Source organism: Rissa tridactyla, chromosome 12 (genome assembly GCF_028500815.1).
Source record: "Rissa tridactyla isolate bRisTri1 chromosome 12, bRisTri1.patW.cur.20221130, whole genome shotgun sequence".
NCBI lineage: Eukaryota > Metazoa > Chordata > Aves > Charadriiformes > Laridae > Rissa > Rissa tridactyla.
Genome location: NC_071477.1, coordinates 7,588,428 through 7,608,265, shown reverse-complemented (window position 1 = coordinate 7,608,265; position 19,838 = coordinate 7,588,428). Strand labels below are relative to the sequence as shown.

The following is a 19,838-nucleotide window of genomic DNA, read 5'->3' as shown; positions in this document are numbered from 1 at the left end:
TGCTATGTGGTATGTGGCACATTCCCTTTTTCTTTTTTTTTTTTTTCATCTCAGCTACTGGATGTCATTCATCAATGGCAACAGGTCCATATTCTTTTGCAGTCACTCTCCACACAGGCTTGCTCAGGCAATAACTGTGCTAAAACAAGCCTTCTGGCCACAACTTGATAGTCCGGTCATGGACATGGGCAGAATGCGTTATCTTCATTGCCCTGTCTGGTTTTGCTCAGCTTGTCTCAAGGGGGATATGGTGCTGGCTGAGAAAACAGCCCGGGGAATGCTAGAAAGTGGGTAGGTAGGTAGGTGAAACACGCATGTGAGGATTATCCAGGAGCGAAGGAGAAAGGCGTCTGACAGGCTGAGATAAACACTGAGAGTGAGAATTGATGGATCCTCCATTTCTATCCAATTGTACAAGATAAATCTGGAAAGGTGCAGCTGGAAATGGGAGTGCTCTGAAAGGAATCGAAGGAGATAGAGTCTGCCTGCTTTTGAGCAAGTACAGAATTAACTTTGAGTCAAAAGCTGTTACCTGGCCTTTCAAAATATCTGTCTGCTTTAAGTCACTAATAGTATGATATTTATGATGTCTATGCAAACTAAGAATATTACCAAGTTTTACATAGACTACCACAAACGGTTCAGAAAAGAGGTTTCCCCCATGAATGACACAGCCTAATTAAAGTATGGTCCTCCGTGCTAGGCATCATATGAGCAAAACTCGAGCTCTGGATTAGCAGCTGAAAATAAACTGGTGGATTCTGTGTGCGCATGCTAAGACAAGAGCATGCCAAGAGCATGCAGCAAAGGGAGCAATGATTGCGTACTTCTGAAGACTTAAGTGTTATCCACACACCAAAAAAAGGTGCAACCTTTGACAGAAGTCCAGGGTAAAGCTTTCTGATGAATACCCTTACTCAGGTCAATGAATGCTTTTTTCCTGCTAACTCAAACAGTGTTTGTGCGAAGCCTTGCATGTGTCTGACAAGCAGGGTTAATAAACTTTCCTGCATCTGATCACAGACCGTGTTTCACTGGGGTCTTCTCAACTGTATGAACAGAGAAAGGTTTCATGGGGCAGGTTGCCTACCCAGTCAATCACAAGTTTGCTGCAGAAGGAACTAAGTATACCAAAAACATGACTGTGGAGGTGTATAACATACCTGGTCTTTTCACACATGAAATATCAATAGTTTAATAAGTATCTGCAAAATTTTAGATGGCTATCATTCATGCTGCAATCATTAATCAAGGAGTAAAGGAGTGTTTACCATGTAGCTCGCAGAGATTCAGAAGTCTTTGGGTGAAAGGGTGGGATTTAAAAGCAGGCTGAAGAGTTTCTTGGACACTTTCTACTCAGAGCGACTTTGTTCGAGGTTTTTACACAATTTAATGTTGCTGAAATGTGCCTGATGATGCTGTGCCTGAAGATGTTTGAAGATGGAGCTACTTTCTTAAAATCAAAACATGCCATGAGATTAAGGCAGATTTCCTGAAATGCTTTTTCAAAATGAAAATGAAGAGTTGTTGACACAATAGTGTTGAAAGCTACCAGTTAGGAGCTTGACTGAAAGAAAAATCCTCGTCCTGGCACAATTTCTTCTAACAGCCCTGCTATTTCTCAAAAACAATTCCGAGTTTTCTAAAAGACTCCTTTTCTCAAAACTTAACATTTGGATTCACCCTGAAGTATTTTCTCTCTCCCAAACTTGATCTTGCAAAAAAAAATTCATTTTAATTTTCATTTCATTTCATTTCATTTCATTTCATTTCATTTCATTTCATTTCATTTCATTTTCGAAACACAAAAGAACTTGAAATTTCAGGATTGTTTAAAAAAATAACAAACCTAGTTCCCATTCTCTTTCAGCAGCAATAAAAGGCACCAGCTCTATGCAAGGTGTAAAGACCAGGAGGTGCCAGCTCCAACACCCATCGCACAGAAGTACAACATCCCTCCAGAAAGAAGAATAACGAGTGAAGGATTTTGAGCGTGGCTTAGGTGTGTGGCTTCACAGGGCTGCACGGCCACTTTGTTGTAAAATTTTGAGCGTCCCGTGAGACTGTTGGGGAAGGGGTGAGAGGTAGCGGCTGGTCATGCTTTGAAAGGGCATTTCGTCATGACCATGCAAGCACATTTCTTGGCAGTTTAACTGTCCCTGTGTGCCAGTGCTGTGCAGGTCCTGTACCTGTGTCCCTTCCCGGGCATCCTGCGCCGGCCGAGGCTGCCCCGCTCGCCGGCTGTGCCCCAACAGGAGGGATGGGGCAGCCAAACGCAACATCCTTTTCCTTTCATAATCCCCATCATTCTTGTACCTGATCTCTGTCTGTTGAGGCAAGTGTGTTAGTGATTGCTGTGTGATCTGTCTGAACACCGTCTACTTTAACTTCCTTTATAAGCATGTTATTTCCATTACGCAGAATTCACACCTTTGTTTATTTGCCCAGGAGCTCTGATTTTCCCCAGAACTGCCAGTTGCTTCTTCTATTGTTTTTCCCTGGATCCCATTGCCTTCTATATATAGCACAATGCTCTTCATGTCCTCAAAAATCTGTTGCCTTTCCCAGTGAAGCACAGTGGGTGCCAATCACAACCCAAGAGGGGCTCGGAGGAAACAGTCACTTCCTGAGGGGCTATTGAATATGCAGAAAAATGTGTGCTCTGTTTTCCTAAGGGCACCTGCCAGAACTCTCTTGTTGGATCAAACCACAGCTCAAATATTTGGCATCAGCCATATCCCTCCCCAAACTTCTCCACCTACAGGTAGGATAATATCCTATTTTTAAATGTTTATTCCATTCATTTGTATCTATGCGTAAATAAAACTTCCCCCCCCTGCAGTGAACGGTGAATATCTGCACACCGTTGGCTCGCAGCTAACTCTTTGATTCCTCAAGCAATGAGCTTATCTAGTTTCTCTTTCAATTCTGCCTTTGGGCAAGAAAAACTTTGCAAGAGTTATGAGTCAACTCTATTTGAAGCTACCCCGCGTCCTGGAAAATGTCTTCAAGCATGTCTTCCCATGCATTAGTTGCCAGACTTCCCTCTGAGTGTGCCCGTTTGCTGGAAATTTTTTTTGCCATGGTTCAGCAACAAGGACACCTTTTGCAATTCGTTCTTCTTTTCTGATTTGTTCAAAACAGAAGGAAAGTTCCTGAGAGGTTCTTGTGTATCCAAAGTGAAAAAAATAAATAATCCTCCTGGATTTAGATGCCTTAATTTCACCTAAATATTTAAGACCCTGAGTATGTGCATGTCAAACAAAATGATTCAGGGCCCATATTTGTCTTAAGAGTGATCTTGGGACTCACCTTCTAGGTCAATCTGTGCAGCTACAGATAGAGTTACATGGTTCCTTTGACTAATATGAAGCCATGCTGCAGGTCAGAAAGGGGGGTCTTGCCCTCTCCAGCTCCGTGGTGTCATTCCCAGATACACGTTCACGCCACTTTCCTGCTGTTGACTCCAGCAATTTTGTAGCCAAGAGGTGAGTCAGGGCAGCTCTCTGATCCTACTAAAACCAACCCTGCAAAAAAGGGTTTTGTCTGGATCAAAGTCTCATGGTTGAGAGAGATCAGGATGCATGATCATGTGAGGGGTGGAGGACAACGGCCCATAATTAGTCTGTGAACCCACAAAGTTCCCTTGGGGTGCAATCTCTTTTATTGCAGGTTAGCTAACCACACCTAAAAAAATTCATACAACTATCCTATCTGTTCTTCTGAATTGGTGTGAATGGCTTCTACGGATAAGCCCCTTCCATTTTCAGAAGAGGCTGCAGAGTTTAACTCTCACTGACAGCTAGGGAATGTCATTGAAGATGAAAGCATCCTTTATAAAGAGGCCTCAAAAAAAAATATTAAAATTCTTACAATTACGGGCCTGCATTCTGCTTATAACTCTACTGCACTTTCTCTCCTTGAAAAGTCTTTTTCAATCTGCATGTAAATAGGTATTTAATAGACAGGTATCTTGAGCAGAAGCCTCCACAAAGATGCAGCACTGCTTCTGGTTTTAACAAAGCTGATGAAACCATATTTCACTTCACTGCGAATGTTTCCCTCAGTCTGCAATTTTTATCTGTCCTTTCAAAAGAAAGCACGTCGACATGAACTTTGAAATATTAAATTTTCTTAGGAAAAGCAAATGCGAGGTATGTTATGGAACCAAATTCCCATTATGTATCTTGAGTAATATATCTTTCAATTTTCTTCTTTTCTGGGAGTTGGTGAGAAAAAATAGTATTGTTATTCTTAGTCCAATTAGCATTTCTTTCTTTTATTCAAGCTTCGGAACGGATAAGTCATATTTATTAAACATTTGTATGGAGTACTGTTTTGAATTGAGCTGGTTGCCATTAACAGCAAAGCGTACGTCGATGCTTGTTATTTAGAATGGTAACATCTTTTCCCTAAATAAATCACGCATGGCCAAAAATTATCTTTTTCTTTGTAAAAAATCCGATTTTTATTCCAAGGCTACTCTTCAGGGAGATATACTTTTGACTTGTAGCAAAATGTGAGTTTTTTATAGCTTTCTTGATGACAACCCAGCCTTATTTTGCATTATCATCTAACAAATTTCCAATGATTTGCCTGTGTTCTTCAAAGCTAAATAGCAGACACTGTTGTACACGTCCCTTATGAAAGCCAATTCCTTTACTTATCACCTCACAAATAATCTCTTCCTCATTTATAGGTCAATAATTTATATTAAAATGTGGAATTGAAATTTTTTGGTCACTAGCCTTGCTTAGAAAATATCCTGAATTTTTACTAAGTATTTTTAGAGATGTTATCCATGCTTCATTATAGGTTTTTGGATTTTTTATACACAGACACGCACACAAATGTTTCATTCACTGTGATTTTCAAAAAATGTCATCAGTGAAACACTGTTATGAGAAAATACAAGTCTGTTTCATCCTATAAAATATTTAAACAGATGTTTTTTTTCAATTTAATTTTAAAGCAGAAAACCTTGTATTTTTTCAAAGCTAGAAATTACGATTAGCACTAAGAATTAGTATAGTATTTAATATAGTCAAGATATATTGCGTGTATCAGATATCATTAGCAATTCAAGTGTGTGAAGTAATTTTTTTTAAAAGAGGAGCAGTTAATTTTGTCTTCTTTGAAGTTATTTAAAGATTTCACAATTCTGCAAGCTGCTCAACCTGCTTCCATCAGGTAGAAAATCCAACATGCTCCAGGGTTTAGTCTTTAATGACTAAAATCACCTTTCTGCAGCATTCCAACCTCTTGTACACTTATTAAAAGGGAGAAGCCACAGTGGAAGCTCCCAATAAGAATTTAATAATATGTCCAAGGTGTCCAATTACTTGAGAAATTTATATCAGTGTGTTCAAAGACTGCATACAAGATATCTCCTGTTTTGTTCTTTGTGGGGTTTTTTTTGTAGCGGACTGTGTTTTGAAGCTTTCGTTTGCATTGAAACAAGATACTGAATGTGTGTGTCACAAGGAGCAATGTATATTTAAAGATTTCCTTTTTATTGCTCTGACTTTCAAACATAGCCAGAGGGAAGACAGGATGGTTCTAGAGCACCAAAACCTGGCATCTCCTGAACTGAGCAAAAGATGTACGCGAACCCAACTATCTTCATGTCTTCCGGCCCAGAATCTTGCTCCCAAAGTCTCCCTTATTCTACTTATGCTCTGCAGGTCCCATTTAAAATGACTAAAATTTGCATCCTAGCTGATGCCTTCTCCTGTGCTTTATGGTGGGACAGCCAGTTAAACCCTATCAACTTGCAACCTCAACATAATGAGTGTGTTGGCAAAGTGCCGTTGGGTATCTGCAGCCTGTGGCTGAATGTTCCTGCAAAGCCATCAAAGCAGCTCCCAGTTTTAGGACTGAGGGTGGCCTTTGCCCACGGATTGAGCTGGCTCTTGGCTGACCGCTGATCAGATATGTGGGTACCTTTGCCCTGAACCAAGTGGGACAGAGCTTGATTTAGGCATTGACCTCATCTGCAAAACTATTTGTGATTTCCATTGGTATAACTGAGATAACAAGGGCACTTTTGTGGGAACTTGAAAGTCTAGATAAGTGCAACCCATACCGCCTGAGGTATGAGTTTTTCAAAGACTTCCTTCCATTATTTCCATTAAATTTAGAGAACATTTTTCCTTTCTTCACCTTGAGCCAACTCCGCGCTACTGGAAGTCCATCAGGCGGTGAGGGTTCGAGGTAAGCGAGACCTGCACCATTCCCCTGCTTCTCTCCTATCTCCTGCTTTTATGTGGAACACAGTTCAATAGCAGGATGAATCAGATGTGATTTGTTTGGTGTACTATCAAGTTTCTGGGCACCTAGGTTGATAGTGGAGGGTAAAGTATCACAAATGTGCATACCAATTTGGGAAGGCGAGGGGTAACTCTTGTACTCGGAGTTCCCCTTTATTGCCTTGTTGTGCTCCCTGCCAGCTGCTGCCTCCGCTGCCTCCCCTTCTCCTCTCACATGAGGTGCCTGGAGTTCATTCAACACACTTAACAATTAGAGGCAAAGAGTTCAAACTTGTCAGAGGAACATGCCCAAGAAAGCAAAGTATAATTTACCCTGATTATAAAATGCATTCCATTCCACACTTGTTTTGACATTGTCTCTTGGAGAAAAATATTTTGTCTCATAAAGAAGTCTCGGTGTTGCTTTCCTTGTCAGGAGGAGGATTGCTCCATAAGTGTTCAGCTCCATCCAAACCCCACAATGTAAATCTTCCTAAAACATCTTCTGGATCCAAATACTATAGCTTAAGTTTAACTTTTTCTGTCATTCCAAAGCTACAGGCTACTGATCATCCAGCTAAGGAAAAAACTGTGGACAGGAGATGAAAGTCAACATAGTCCTTCCTCTGCTAGCAAAGAAGAATATAGGAATATAGAAGGTAGGGTCCAGATAGGTATTGTATGAGGTGTTAACGCACTTTTGGATAAACAAACAAGAAAGTGAACAGAAATATTCACACAGAGAGTTGCTCTGTCTTGAAAAACGTACGCTGTGACGTTGAACCAGGTCCCAAGTGGGGTCTCCATCCCTACCAGTCACACTCCCCTGCCCAAAGAACTGTACTCCTTCTCTAGTCGCCGATACCTGTTTTGTCTTAGTTTACATTTGTCAGCGTCAACATATGTATTCCTGCTTTATACCTCGGTGCGTGAAAGGGATTTAAGGCAGCGGGAGCGCAGCCCTGAGCTGCGGTAGAAGAGAGCGGAGAGTCGGCAGAAAGGTCAGGACACGTGCTGCTTCTGTGACAAAACAAACTGGCATCTCTGTGTTTTTGACTCTCTTGAAAGCTGATACTCAGAAATACCCAAAAATAAATGTAAGTGAATAAGAACAACGCTCCGTTTCGTAATGTAATATTCATACTTTTTCCCAAGCCATGCCTGGCAGGACACATCAAAAAAACCTGAATGCAGCCACCCACACTACGGTATATCAATCCACAAGTTCTCAGAACAACACACGCATCCAGGGAAAGAGATTAATGAGACTGCTTGTAGTTTCCACCTCAATAGGCCCTTTGTTTCAATTACCTGAAGTAAAAAGGCATCTTTTTCTTCTAAAGCTACAGCCCTTACATGCATTTGGGATATGTGTGCCATGAAAGACACGCTGGAAATTGCTAAACTTTCTCCTTTTATAAAAAGTGGCAATGCATTTAAACCCCCACGCATACACATGCAGTCCCACTGAGGTCAATTTGATGTTTCACATATGTAAAATTAAGCACGTGCTGAGTTGTTCTCCTAAAATTTATTCTAAAATGAACTTCAGCTATGAAGACTTTGCAGAATTAATTTTTCAGAGCGTGGATTATTTTGCCCCATCAGTTAAAGTCAGCACTGACACAGACACGAATCCTGCCTCTGGTTGCTGTAAACAAAGATCCTTCTCCGTGGGGAAGACAAACGAGAACACATTATCTGTCATCTAATCGCGGCACTGAAAGGTGTATGCAGAGAGTGACTCAGAGCGCGCTGTCTCACAGCCAGCTTGTAATGAACAGAACTTGCACGAAAAACGCCAGACTGTCAGTCCTGAAAACTGGTGTTCTTTATTCATAAAAGAAGCACAGATTAGTTGGCTCCAACTTTCTGTATATCATTCCCACTAACATGCCTAAAGCCCGGACAGAATTAACTTCCCTTTGGATATGTGAACCTCGTTCACTTCCTTGTTGAGAAAGTTAATGTGGAGGCCAATTAATTCCATTTATTTTACGATCCAATTATCTTCCTCTGAGGCGTAACTGTAGGAAACGATAACAGGGAAGAAGTGCTGTCATTGTCTTTTTAATAAGTAATTCTGAATGAGCTAATCATTCCAAAAAAGCCAAGAACTGAACTGAATTTATCCAGCTGACCATAGGCAAAAGGGTTCATAGACATTTATTAATCTGAGAAGCCTGATGCTGTTTTTCATACTTCTGAAATACGAGAAAAAGAAAACCATCTGGGTTTCTTAATGTGCAAGTCTGGCTTGGTCATTCATTATCTTTGTAGTTTGATAATTACCTGTTTCCTAAGTAAATTGCTTTGGACGTGTACTTTGAGGTAGCAGATTAATGAAGTTCTCTGAAAACTTCAGGAACTTGAAAATCTACAAAGCTTCCGGAACAAAATTTTCCAGGTCAGTGGTTATTGTACTTTCAGAAATCCAGAAGACAGCACACATTTGTACCTCAGCTGGCACAGAGCTGGTCAAAACTTACTCAGAGCAACGCTTGTATAGATCTTTAGCTCCCCTAAATTTAAGCAGCGAAAATAATAAGCAGTCCAGTAAGCACGAACCTGTGATTTACTATACAGAAGCAATAAAGGATTTCGAAATAGCCTGTATCTCAGCTGTCAAGGTCAGTTCAACGAGATAACACCTCTTCTCTTTGGTTGTCTTTAAAAGTTAAATCATTGGAACATTTGTGAGCAATGTGATACGCCTGGAATTGAACAATAGTCCTGACTTTCTGTTAACATTTGTTCCATATTGCCACAACTCCATTGGCTCTAACGGAGTAATATTAGTTTATAATGCTGTACGAAGAGACCTGGTGTGTATTATAGTTGTAGCAGTTTGGGTAGATTCCCCCCCAGAGCCTTGCTCCTCAGCACGAGCTGCCAGAGCTCCTGGGGGATGGGGTGAGCACCGACGGTCCCCCAGCCCGCCGTCCCCGGGCTCCCGGCTGTCGGGGTGGTTTCAGCAGCACAACCGACAGTCGCTCTAACGTACACGTTGCAATATGATTTTCACAAAAGCGACATTCTCACATAGCGCTGCACGGGCTTTCATACGCCATCATTCACTCAGCCGGAGGCAGCCTTGTCTTGGCAAAGAGCGTGGTTTTGATAACTGTCAAATTTGCTCTTTGTGTAGCCATCGGGCTGTCAGTCACAGTGTTGGGCAGACGGCTTTTTTAATATACATCATTTCTTTTGATCCTGCAAAGGTTCGAACTATTTTCATCCTTCCTCAAAACTTTATATTGGTTTTATCTTGTCATAATGGCAGGGAAATGTAACAATCCCGTCCCTGGAGACCTCAGTACCGTGTGTGTGGGGGAGAAACATGTTCAGACTGTGCGATGGATGCAGAAAGCCTCCTGACGTTAGCATTCACTGAGGGCTCATAGGATTATACAGAGGAAAAAGGGGTGTAGGCATGGATTTAACACATTCCTGAAAGCTAGGGCTAGTCTGGATTGAAGGAATGGCGAGATTAGCAGCACAAAAGGAGTTTGCATCAAAGCTCTGAGCTGCAGGGCTCAGCTCCCCTGTACGCGCTAAACCAGGAGCCGCCTGGCCGGGGTGGCCGGGTGCTGGGCAGTGCCCACCCTACCCCCCCCAGGAGCTGGGCTTCCCAAACCGCTCCCCAGCCAGGGTGTCGTTAGGGCACGCAATCGAGCGACTCAGGGGTAGCATAAAGCAGTTTTTCCCTGTTAAATTAAAGTAACTTGATTTTGTGGAATTTCGAGTTCAAGCCCACGGAGGATGTTAAGCTGAGGGATGAAAGCTCCCCAGCAGCGTTTTTGCAAGAAGTTACCATGAAAGACAAGATTTTTGTGATGCTACAAAGACTTGATAGAAATAAAATATGGAAGACTATCTATAGAAAAAAAAAATAGAAATCTTTATTTTATCACAAAATTGACTTTTACCACATTGACTAGAAAGATTCAGATAATCCACAAATTGCTTTACACATTGTAATATGGCTACATTTACATGTCTGAGTATAACAGCAGAGGAAAACAAATAAAAAGAATGCAGGAGACACACCATCAAATGCTAAAAATCTTGTATCATTTCAGAATCTAAAAAAAAAATAAAAATAACCATTCTTGGTTATATATATAAACCTGTACTTGAAACTGCGTCAGTGGGAAAAATCGACTAGTGACCATAATAGCTAACTTACAGTATGACATGCAGGGCAGTGACAGCTTTAACCTTTAGATACAGGTGTTGAAATCTCCACAAGAAGTAGACCTCTTGGAAATGTTTAGGATCCTTATTTCCTGTGGTTCTTTGAAACCTACATTTTATGTTACTCATATGATGAAGTAACTATCCTGTTAGGATAATCATCATTTAATAGTGGCAGAACCCATAGGATTCCAGTGATTCCATTTACGGATAAGGCCTTTCATGCAATAAAAGACCACTAAGGTTTTACAATAAAGGTGTGATAAAATGGCTTGTGTGGGAGTTGGAGGCATGAAACTCTATTGGTATGAGCAGAGTCTGTGGCAGGCACAGTATTGCAGCAATATATTGATTTGAACCGCACAGTTGAAATCAAAGTACTGTGCAGGCATGAGGAACAAATCCTGGTATATACCTTTGTCCTTATTTCCCTTTTATTAAGGAAGTGAATAACCTTAGGGAAAGTATACTTCTTGAATTATCCTAATTTTTAAGCCCTGTTATTAGCCTTATTACAGACCGCCAGCTTACTTCTCAGTTTAATTCATGACACTGATCATTTGATAAGGACTAAGCGAGTTTCTTTTCCCTTAGGCTGACTCCTCGAAGCTCTTCAACTCTGAGCTAACAGGGCCAGTTCAGTCGTGGTTGTTGTTCCCTCGGGTGTCCTATACGATCCCCACAAACTGGAAACCAGCTCTTTCCAAGGTAGCCCGTTGAACAGCTTGAGGCTGCAGTAATTTCACTGTGCCCTCTACAGACCTATACAGAACACTCTGCCGCTCATTACCGAGCTCTATCCTGTACAGTCCCTCGGCTGCACTAAATCAGTATATTTGCATAGGTATATGAACACGCGTGGTATTTTTCTTTCCTTTTAACATCGCTAAGTACAGCTGAACTAACTAACCACGTTTTTCCAATAAAACAGTGTGGGTGCTTTTCTTGGTACTATTTCTGGCCGAGCAATTGTTCAAGGGACTTGTGTTGCAGTTTCTCCACTGGGTACCCCAGGCTTTGACTTTCCCAGTCCATGCATAGTTGTTCAGAGAAGGTAGCAGCAGGCCTGCCATTTATTTTCCGCGAGCTGCATTAAAGAGAAAAAGAATCTATATAGTGATCGGTTATTTAAAAGCAAACAGCACTGCATAAACTTCAGTTAAAGGAGTCAATACCCTTACTCAGATTACACTGGGTGATTTTTTTCCTGTGGTGTTGGCCAGCAAAAAAATATCTCCCACAGTATTTAAATGTCACTAATTTGAGAACTTAATTCTAGATCAGATTCAGTTTTCCAATTTAGATTGTTATGCAAATAAGCTTCTTTGATAGCTTATTTGTATAAGCTTCTGAGCAGAGAAAATCTTACATTCAATTTTTGAATCATCAATGTATAATAAGTTGCAACATTGCATAACTATTTACAAATAGATATTTCTTTTCTTTGTCCTTCTGCCTAAAGTCAAGTTTTCTTATTTAAACTCTGTAGTCTACTGGTGTACTGTTCCTTCACTAGGGCATTTTCTTTTTAATCTGTACATCGACGCTTAAAATGAAATGCTACTTTTCAGGAAATATCTTCTAGAAATGCAGTGGAGAAGTTATATTGCAGCAAAATAATGGCTATTATTTCCTCCGACAGTATATACATTTTGATTTCCCCATTTCTGACCTGCATCATGCACAGAAAACATGCTCTCTTGGAATTTAAAACTAGACAGCTAACTTCAGAGCCATAAGCTGTATAAAACTTGTCTTCTTAGTACATAGAATATTTTCTGTTAAAAGTAACAAAGTGTGATGGCATTTAATAAATCTCACATTGTGAGGATAAAGCTTAGAAAAACATCTGTTCTCTTACACTCACAGTTCTCTGAAAATTCTAAATGAGGTTCAAAGAAAAGTCTCATGTGCTCAGGAGGCCCTTATGCATGTACCTTATCGTCTGTGAAATGCAATGGGAAGCTCCCGGTTGGGAATCAGTATTCCCGAATGGAGTGTTTCTACTGGTTTGTTGTCAGTTGCTACAATTCGGTATTTGCGAATGAGCTGAAAGACAAACATTTCAGTTAGCGTGCTTTGCCTTCTAGATCTTCTGATGAGGTTAAACGTTGAACACCCAGGCATTGCGATGCCATTTTAGAGTATTTACCCAGCAAAGGGCCAAGTGAAGCTGTAGCTCTGCTACGCGGCGCCCAATGCACATCCTCTTCCCAATGCCAAACGGAACGTGAGAAAAAGGATTGATTGAGTTCTTCTGAAACCAGCGCTCCGGGTTAAACTGAGTCCAGCCATTAAAGTACTCTTCATTGCAACCCAGGGCATGGCTATTTATCATTAGCACGGTCTATAAACAAAGCATTAGAAAGAGTCTCATTACAAATTGGCTTAGAGCTACCAAGTGAATCAGTTTGTTGATGGAAAAAAATAACGCAACAGTAAAGGCGAGGCAGTTTCTTCGGAAGATGTCGTGTCATTCTCTGAAGATTAATTCAAGCACAGAAATGGTCATAGTTTCCTCAGAAAATCATAGGAAAGTCTGAAAAAATTTTTGAAATAGCACACCAAAATATTTTTGTCTAAATCCAACAGCAGTGCTGGCAGGTATGATTTTCAGTTTACAGGAATTCTTGGTGTGAATTCCTCATTCCGTATCCTGGGACTTGTCTTTTGGGAAAGTCATTTTGAGACTGAAATACGACCAACTTCTGTGGTTTACAGGACAGTTAATCAATAACAAAATATCATAGTAATTAATTGACTTACCCCTTTGGGCAGTACATAATCTCCCAGAACCATTTCTGTGTGGATGGTGCGAGTGGTAAATGGCACCGATGGTGTTAATCTACAGTGAAAAAACCAAAATGGGTTAAATTTCCAGCATTCCTGTATCTATCATAGTTTACCTTAAACAAGAAGGTGAACAAAATTATACATGCTAGAAAATTCTTTCTCCCTAGCTGGTAAAAAACTTTGTGACCATTTCACTTTTTGCAAATTATTTGAGAATTTTACCTCATGGATTCTTTCAGGCATGCTTTTAGGTAAGGCATGTGCTTCAAGTTCTCAGCACTTGGGCTCTCATTAGCAGCCAAAACACTTTGTATTTCCTGGAAAAGCTTCTGCTGAACATGGGGATTGCGTGAAATGTTATACAAAGCCCACAGTAAACTATTGGCCGTCTGAAACAAACCAAAAAGAATTGTAAGACCTCCATTTGTGGTGACAGAAACAAGAAGTTGCCAAAAGTTCAAAGCACCATTTATGGCTGGTCACTGCCTTATGGTATTTTGTAAACCTAAGGGATTACGAGCCATCCCAGTTGTTCTCTAGGAGTAACGAACAGAAGAAAGAATCTAGTGATTTCAGGTAAAAATTCACTTGCAATTAGGCCACGGAAGCAACGACAGGATTAGCTCACTCCCAGATGTTGTGATGGTTAGGTTATGGAAGAAAGCAGGGAGTTGGAAGGATGCTAATTTTAACAGGCTCTCAGAAAGTCAGGTTTACCGTTTCAACTCCGGCAATCTGGAGCTCTGCGATGGCAGCGTACAGCTCCTTCTTGGAAAGTTGTCCTCCAGAATAGATGTCACACAGGAAATCCTCCTGAGGGTTTGCAGAGTGTTTTTCCAGTCGACAGTCAATTGAGTGCTTGGCTGAGGAGGGAGGAGCAGGAGGTAATTAATGGAAAAATCACTAAAAATACTATAAAAATAAAATTATGTCTCACATGCAGGACTTTAAAAGAAGATATCAAGCTGTGCTCCTTTTTTCAAGCAATGAGCTCCTTTTTTCAAGCAATAAATAATGGCATTTTCCCTTTTTAGACAAAAACTCAGTCACAAAAATCACTTCTGAAGGACCTCCTGCAAACTATTAGGAAGTCTGCTTTCTTAAACTAGGAAAGGAAATCAGTGATGCGTTGAGTGAAATATTTAGCAAACAGAAATACAAGTGTGTAAAATTTATTAGCTTGGATGTTCAACGGGGATTAAGGTGTTAAAAAAATCAAAGACACTTAGCACACAGACTCCCCAAGGGGAAACTTAAGCCTTTGATTTACCAGGGGAAGGTAAAAATAGGTGCCAAATTTCTACATGATTTTTTTTTTTAAATATAAAGGACTAGATTTTTGCCCACCCTTTTTCATGAATATCCCAATTGTTAAGACCAGTTCCTAGTATGGAGCTATTCATATCAAGTGAAGGTGTCAAACTGGTTTTTCTGATCAAAAGTGGTTTAGAGTGTCTTTCTTAAAACCATAAACTAAGAAGCAATAAAATAAATGCATGTGTGGCTGGCATGACCTAAGGTCCTGACGTATCAAGAACTCAAATACCTAAAAGAAATATATCACTCAGCATTACAATCATCCAAGTGCCAAAACCTTTCTTAATCTTTAGCTATAACTGTCACCGTCTAGCAAAATATTGAAAAATATAAACTTAACTTCATATTTGGAGTTAGAATAATTTTTGTAACCTTGAAGGCCAATTCATGTTAAATAGACAGGAAATGTTGTCAAAAAGCCAAACTGTACTTTATGATTTAAATTGCTTTGGTTTTTAAGACTTACGACTATATTCCTGGTTGTTCACAAAACCTATCACTTTTTTTTTTTTAGCAAACAGGCTTTTGTTGCATGTAAAATTCTTGTTTCTCAAGAAAACAACTCCCTTTGAGGTCCCTTTGAGGGAAGCTCCTTTTCCCACTCATTGCCTTTAAAGAAATTATACACTTTCTGGCTGTTTACTTTTTTGACAGATTGAAGTGGACTCACGATGTTTCTGGCTCCCAGATTTCTGGGGCTTCCCTGGGGATTGAGTATTGCCCCACAACCAGACCTAAGCGTCAGTCATAAGAAAAGCAGCGCTTCCATGCTTGGAACAGGTTTGCGGTTAGCTGCAGCAAAGGTGTCTCAATCTGTGCCGAAGGCAGCAATTAACAGCAGCGTAGGGCAGTAGCAAGTATGAAGAAAGTTAAATCGACCAAGTAGGAAACAGATATGAAGGGAAAGGAGACAAATCGTGTTTAAAACAATAACCTGTTTTAAATATATCATCCCATGCTTTAGTATGAGCTTGCCAAACTTTTGTGTTCAGACCCTTGTGAAGTTCCACGGGGGTCACCATCATCATTCCAAAAGTAGCCATCATCTGTTGCGGAGAAAGAGTTTTTGAAATCTTTCTTTAATTCATATACTTGTAATCTCTGAACAAAATTAGACTGTAAAGTAGAAGGCAATTTTCAGGAAGTGAGGATTCTGGCAGATTTTCCATCCTGGACAGAAAGGATGGGTCTCAACCTACATAGACCGTATCCAGCTAAAAATGAGGGACAGCCAGTGGAGGATGGGAGGCTTCTCCAGTAGGTGATTCATCCTATCTATTTTAGGCACCTGTTTTAGAATGGGACAAGCCACCCTTTGGCAGCGCCTCTCTCTCCCTTGACAACAGATGGAGCTAAAAAACTAGGCCGGGCTAGATGCCTATCTTTTAGATGGCTAAAATTAGGCAGAAAACTATCACCGGTGTCCAAGTTGCAGCAAAATACAGAGCAGGTGTGCTTGCAGGAATGACTAACTGCCAAATCCAGAGTATTTGCATAATCTCACACACTCCAAGAGACACACCCAAGGCACAGCAGTGTTGCACAACAGGTGTCTCAGAGGGAGAGGAAAGTTAACCAACCGACCAACCCACCCCACAACTATATTTCCAGCATTACCCTGCTGTCCATACAGCATTTGCCCCCTACAAATTTAGGTGTTTCATAATGGGACAGTCAGATGATCAGTACTAGCATTGCACATCTGAGTGTTGCCTTGGATTGGGCCCCAGTAAAGCCTCTTCCGTACCGTTTTTACAGCCTTGATGAAGTTCAAACTTTCTTCTTCTACATCCTGCTGTAGGAGTCCAAACCTCTTTCCATACAGCACCAGGCAGATACCTGTTGTTAAGCAATATTATCATTAAATGATACAAACAGAAGGGTGCACGGTGTCCACCATTTATTGTCAAAGAATGGCTTGGATTATCCTTCTGAAAAATGTTCCCTGTTCTATGATACCCACCTCTGAGAACAGCCCTTCAAAACACCTGCACGTTTGCCTCAGACCCGAGCAGCAGTATATCAAGCTAAAATGCCCGTACAGCAGCACATTCGTCACAAATAAGAATCCCCACGGATCCCCTCACATGAGCAGCAGGTCATTCTCCCAAGCAGGGCTGGCATATTTGGCAAGTAAGATATTCGGCAAAGCTACTGGAGAGAATTGAGTTGCAGGAAAAGAGGTCCTGAAGAGGCTATCTAGTCCAGCATTTCCTAGCCCTTTCCACAGCCAAAAACCACTTGCAAACACTGGCAGCATCCCACGCTCCACAAGTTTCCACCTCTTTCCCTTGCTTTTTTTTTTTTTTTTTTTTAAAAAAAGCTGTCAGTTCCTATTTCTCCCTTTCCAAATGCAGCCATGACCACTGACCGTGGAAAAAAAAACACTTTCAGGAACTCAGTACACAGGTTGCTGAGATGAGCCAGCCACGAGCAGACAGGTCTGGCAGAGATCTACACCCAGCCTTCCCTCCTTATTGGGAACCACTGATCCCATTTCTTCTGCCCTAAGTCGTCCCTGGCAGATGGTTCCTGACTGTACTCTGAAAGGTTTCTAAAGACGGAGGCTCCTGTCTTGGTAACTTACTCCAGTGCTTCTCAATCCCAATGTAAATGTTTTAAATGGGATTTTCCAACCCTTGTCTACTATGAATACTTTGTCACTGCTATTGGATCATTTAATTGACCTTGTGCTGCTGATAATTAACAACTATCAGATGGACAAAAATGATCATGTGGTATCTGATCCCATTCTAGATAAATGCATTGTGATTCCCCCAAGTTTGGGATTTTTAAGTCACTATTTTTGAATTTCTTTACAAGCCACGTAGATAGCCAGTCAGAAGAGTTTGTATAGCTGCTGGTGAATTTTGCAGGGAACTACTGATAGTCCCGTGGCTTTTCTGCAACCCGCTTTCCATGGTTAGCTGATAGTTGGGAACTAATCAGCCTACACTGTCATCACTGATCATACTTTAACTGAAATGCCATGGCGGGTACAAAATGCATACCATTCTCAGGCAAAAAGCAACTTACTTTCAAATGACCATTTGTTGAATTCTGAATAAACATCTTCCATTTGTCCATTGTGGTCACAAACATCATCTATTCTGTGCATGAAGTCCTCCAGGACCTAAGTGGTGGAGAGGAGAGAAAACAAGGGTATAAAATGACATCAACTAGTAAAAATCCTGTGTAATTTAACATTTCAACTGTCTTTTAAATAGGTAACAATCTCACCTACAAGAGGAAGACTTATGTTTCCTGTTTTTTGAACAAGATCCAATCTCACCCTGTGTTAATATATGTTTGGATTTTACACGACTCTCATGCTATTACTGCTTGTACTTTGACAAACTGAGCTTTCCTCCACAGGAATTAAATGCTTCAGACTGACGCTGGGATAATACTGGAGTTTCACAACAAAGAGTATTAAACTGTGTGTCACAGATGCTCCTCAAACTCAGTGAGGAACACAGAAGTTAGAGAGGGAGGTATTCCCTGACAGGAGGAACGTAAGAATGAAGCAGTGAAGGCAAAAAACACTGAATGCAAGAAAAGTAAGCAAACACTCTGTTTGCTGGAGCCCATATCATTGTGGAATCATCTTACTGTTCTGTGGAGCCAGACAATCTCAACTACAGGTTTCTGTGTGGTCTCGCTTTTGGTCAGACCCTGATAATCAGTTTGTACTTATTATTCCCCGAATGATTTCAGAGTATTAACTCATGGTTTTAGCACCGCAGAGCAGATCAACAGCTATCCAGGTAAACGACATCATTTGATCTGCTTTTATTTCCCAGGTTTCCAGGGGAGTGGGGAGAGAGAAAGAGTTTCTCAAAGCGCCGTACCTCATTGATTGTGGTATCCAGTTTCATAACTTCCCTGGGTTTCATTAATTTCTTTTGAAAGGCACTTCTTACCCTCTGCCAGTCCTTTCCTTCCCTAGATTGAATTAGGAACAGCTAGGTTGAAATCAGAAAGGCTTAAAGAAGAAAGCAAGCAGTAAAAAACCACCCAAACCCACAGCATGTGCAACAAAAGCAGCATCTCCCGGGCCGCTCGGAAACCAGCTCCCCCTGCACCTTATCCAGGCTCCCCCGGGTGCCGCGGGTGCCACTTACAGGATCAGCAGCCCGTAGCCCTCGTCGCGATAGTCCCGATAGGCTTTCCAGGGCTTGATCTCCAGGCGCTGGGGACAGGCGCTCTCCCGGCGGTACAGGGCTTCCAGGAGGCAGGGGGCTGCGATGTGCACCGAGTCGAAAGCCCCCAGCTTCATGCGGAAAATCTTGCCAAACCTCCTGTGGTACTCAGCCTGGGGGCGCAGAAGGGACACACACCCCCCCATGCCCCGGTGAGTGCCAGGAGCTCCCCTGCCTCCCCCCCGTCCCCGCCGCAGCATCCCCATCCCTCCGCCCGCCTCACCAGCGTCTCATGCTGCCGCTTGAGCCCCCCCTTCCAGAGGACGTCGGGCAGGCTGCCCATCAGCGGCCAGCTGGGGGGCCCGGGCAGGGCGGCCAGGGGGTGCCCGCGGCCCCGGGGAGCAGGGGTGGCCGCCGGCCGCGGGGCGCTGAGGGAGGAGGCGAGCGAGCGCGGCGCGGGGGCTGCGCGGCCGGCGGGGCCCATCGCGGCGCGGCCGCAGGTGAGGGCGGGGTGCCGGAGGAAGATGCTGCAGCCTCCCATCGCCGCGCTGACAGACGCCCATCCGCATATATGTATATATATAGCACCCGGGAGGCTCGCTGGACTTTCATCGGGGGCCAATGGGAGCCCGGGCTGGGGTGAGGTGGGGCCGGCTGGCCCGGCCCGGCCCGGCCCGGCCCGGGGAGGCTGCGGGGCAAGCGGTTCATGAAAGGGTTCAGGCGAGGCAGGAGGGCACCGCGCCAGCGCCGGCAGCGCCGCCGCCCGTGGAGCTTCCCCGGGGGCTGCCGCGGCTCCGGGCCCCGCCACTGGCGGAGCTTCCCCGGGGGCTGCCGCGGCCCCGGGCCCCACCGTCCGCGGGGCTCCCCGGGGGCCACGGCGGCTCCGGGCCCCACCGTCCGCGGGACTCCCCCGGCTCCGGGCCCCACCGCCCGCGGGGCTCCCCGGGGGCTACCGGCAGCCCCGACCCCGCTTCCCGCGGAGCTTCCCCGGCGGCTACAGGGGGCTACCGGCGGCCCCGGCCCGACGGATAGCGGGGCTCGCCGGGCGCTACCGCGGCTCCGGGCCCCGGCGGCCAGCGCGGCAGGTAGCGGCACCCGCTCCCTGGCGTTCGTGCGAACGGTGTCATTAAGCAATTTCCCT

At 43.0% G+C, this 19,838-nt stretch overlaps 1 protein-coding gene across 1 annotated transcript; it reads right to left on the bottom strand.

The window, feature by feature from the left end:
* Positions 1-10,182: 10,182 nt before the first annotated feature.
* On the bottom strand, positions 10,183-19,238 carry LOC128916821 (1,25-dihydroxyvitamin D(3) 24-hydroxylase, mitochondrial). The gene is made up of 12 exons (XM_054218880.1): positions 18,981-19,238; positions 18,680-18,870; positions 18,407-18,500; positions 17,592-17,688; positions 16,303-16,394; positions 15,490-15,601; positions 13,956-14,101; positions 13,461-13,627; positions 13,212-13,290; positions 12,598-12,792; positions 12,383-12,494; positions 10,183-11,532 (listed from the first exon to the last, which is right to left on the bottom strand). The coding sequence occupies exons 1-11, from the start codon at positions 19,236-19,238 to the stop codon at positions 12,384-12,386; spliced, it is 1,542 nt and encodes a 513-aa protein (XP_054074855.1). The 3' UTR covers positions 10,183-11,532; position 12,383.
* Positions 19,239-19,838: the final 600 nt, after the last annotated feature.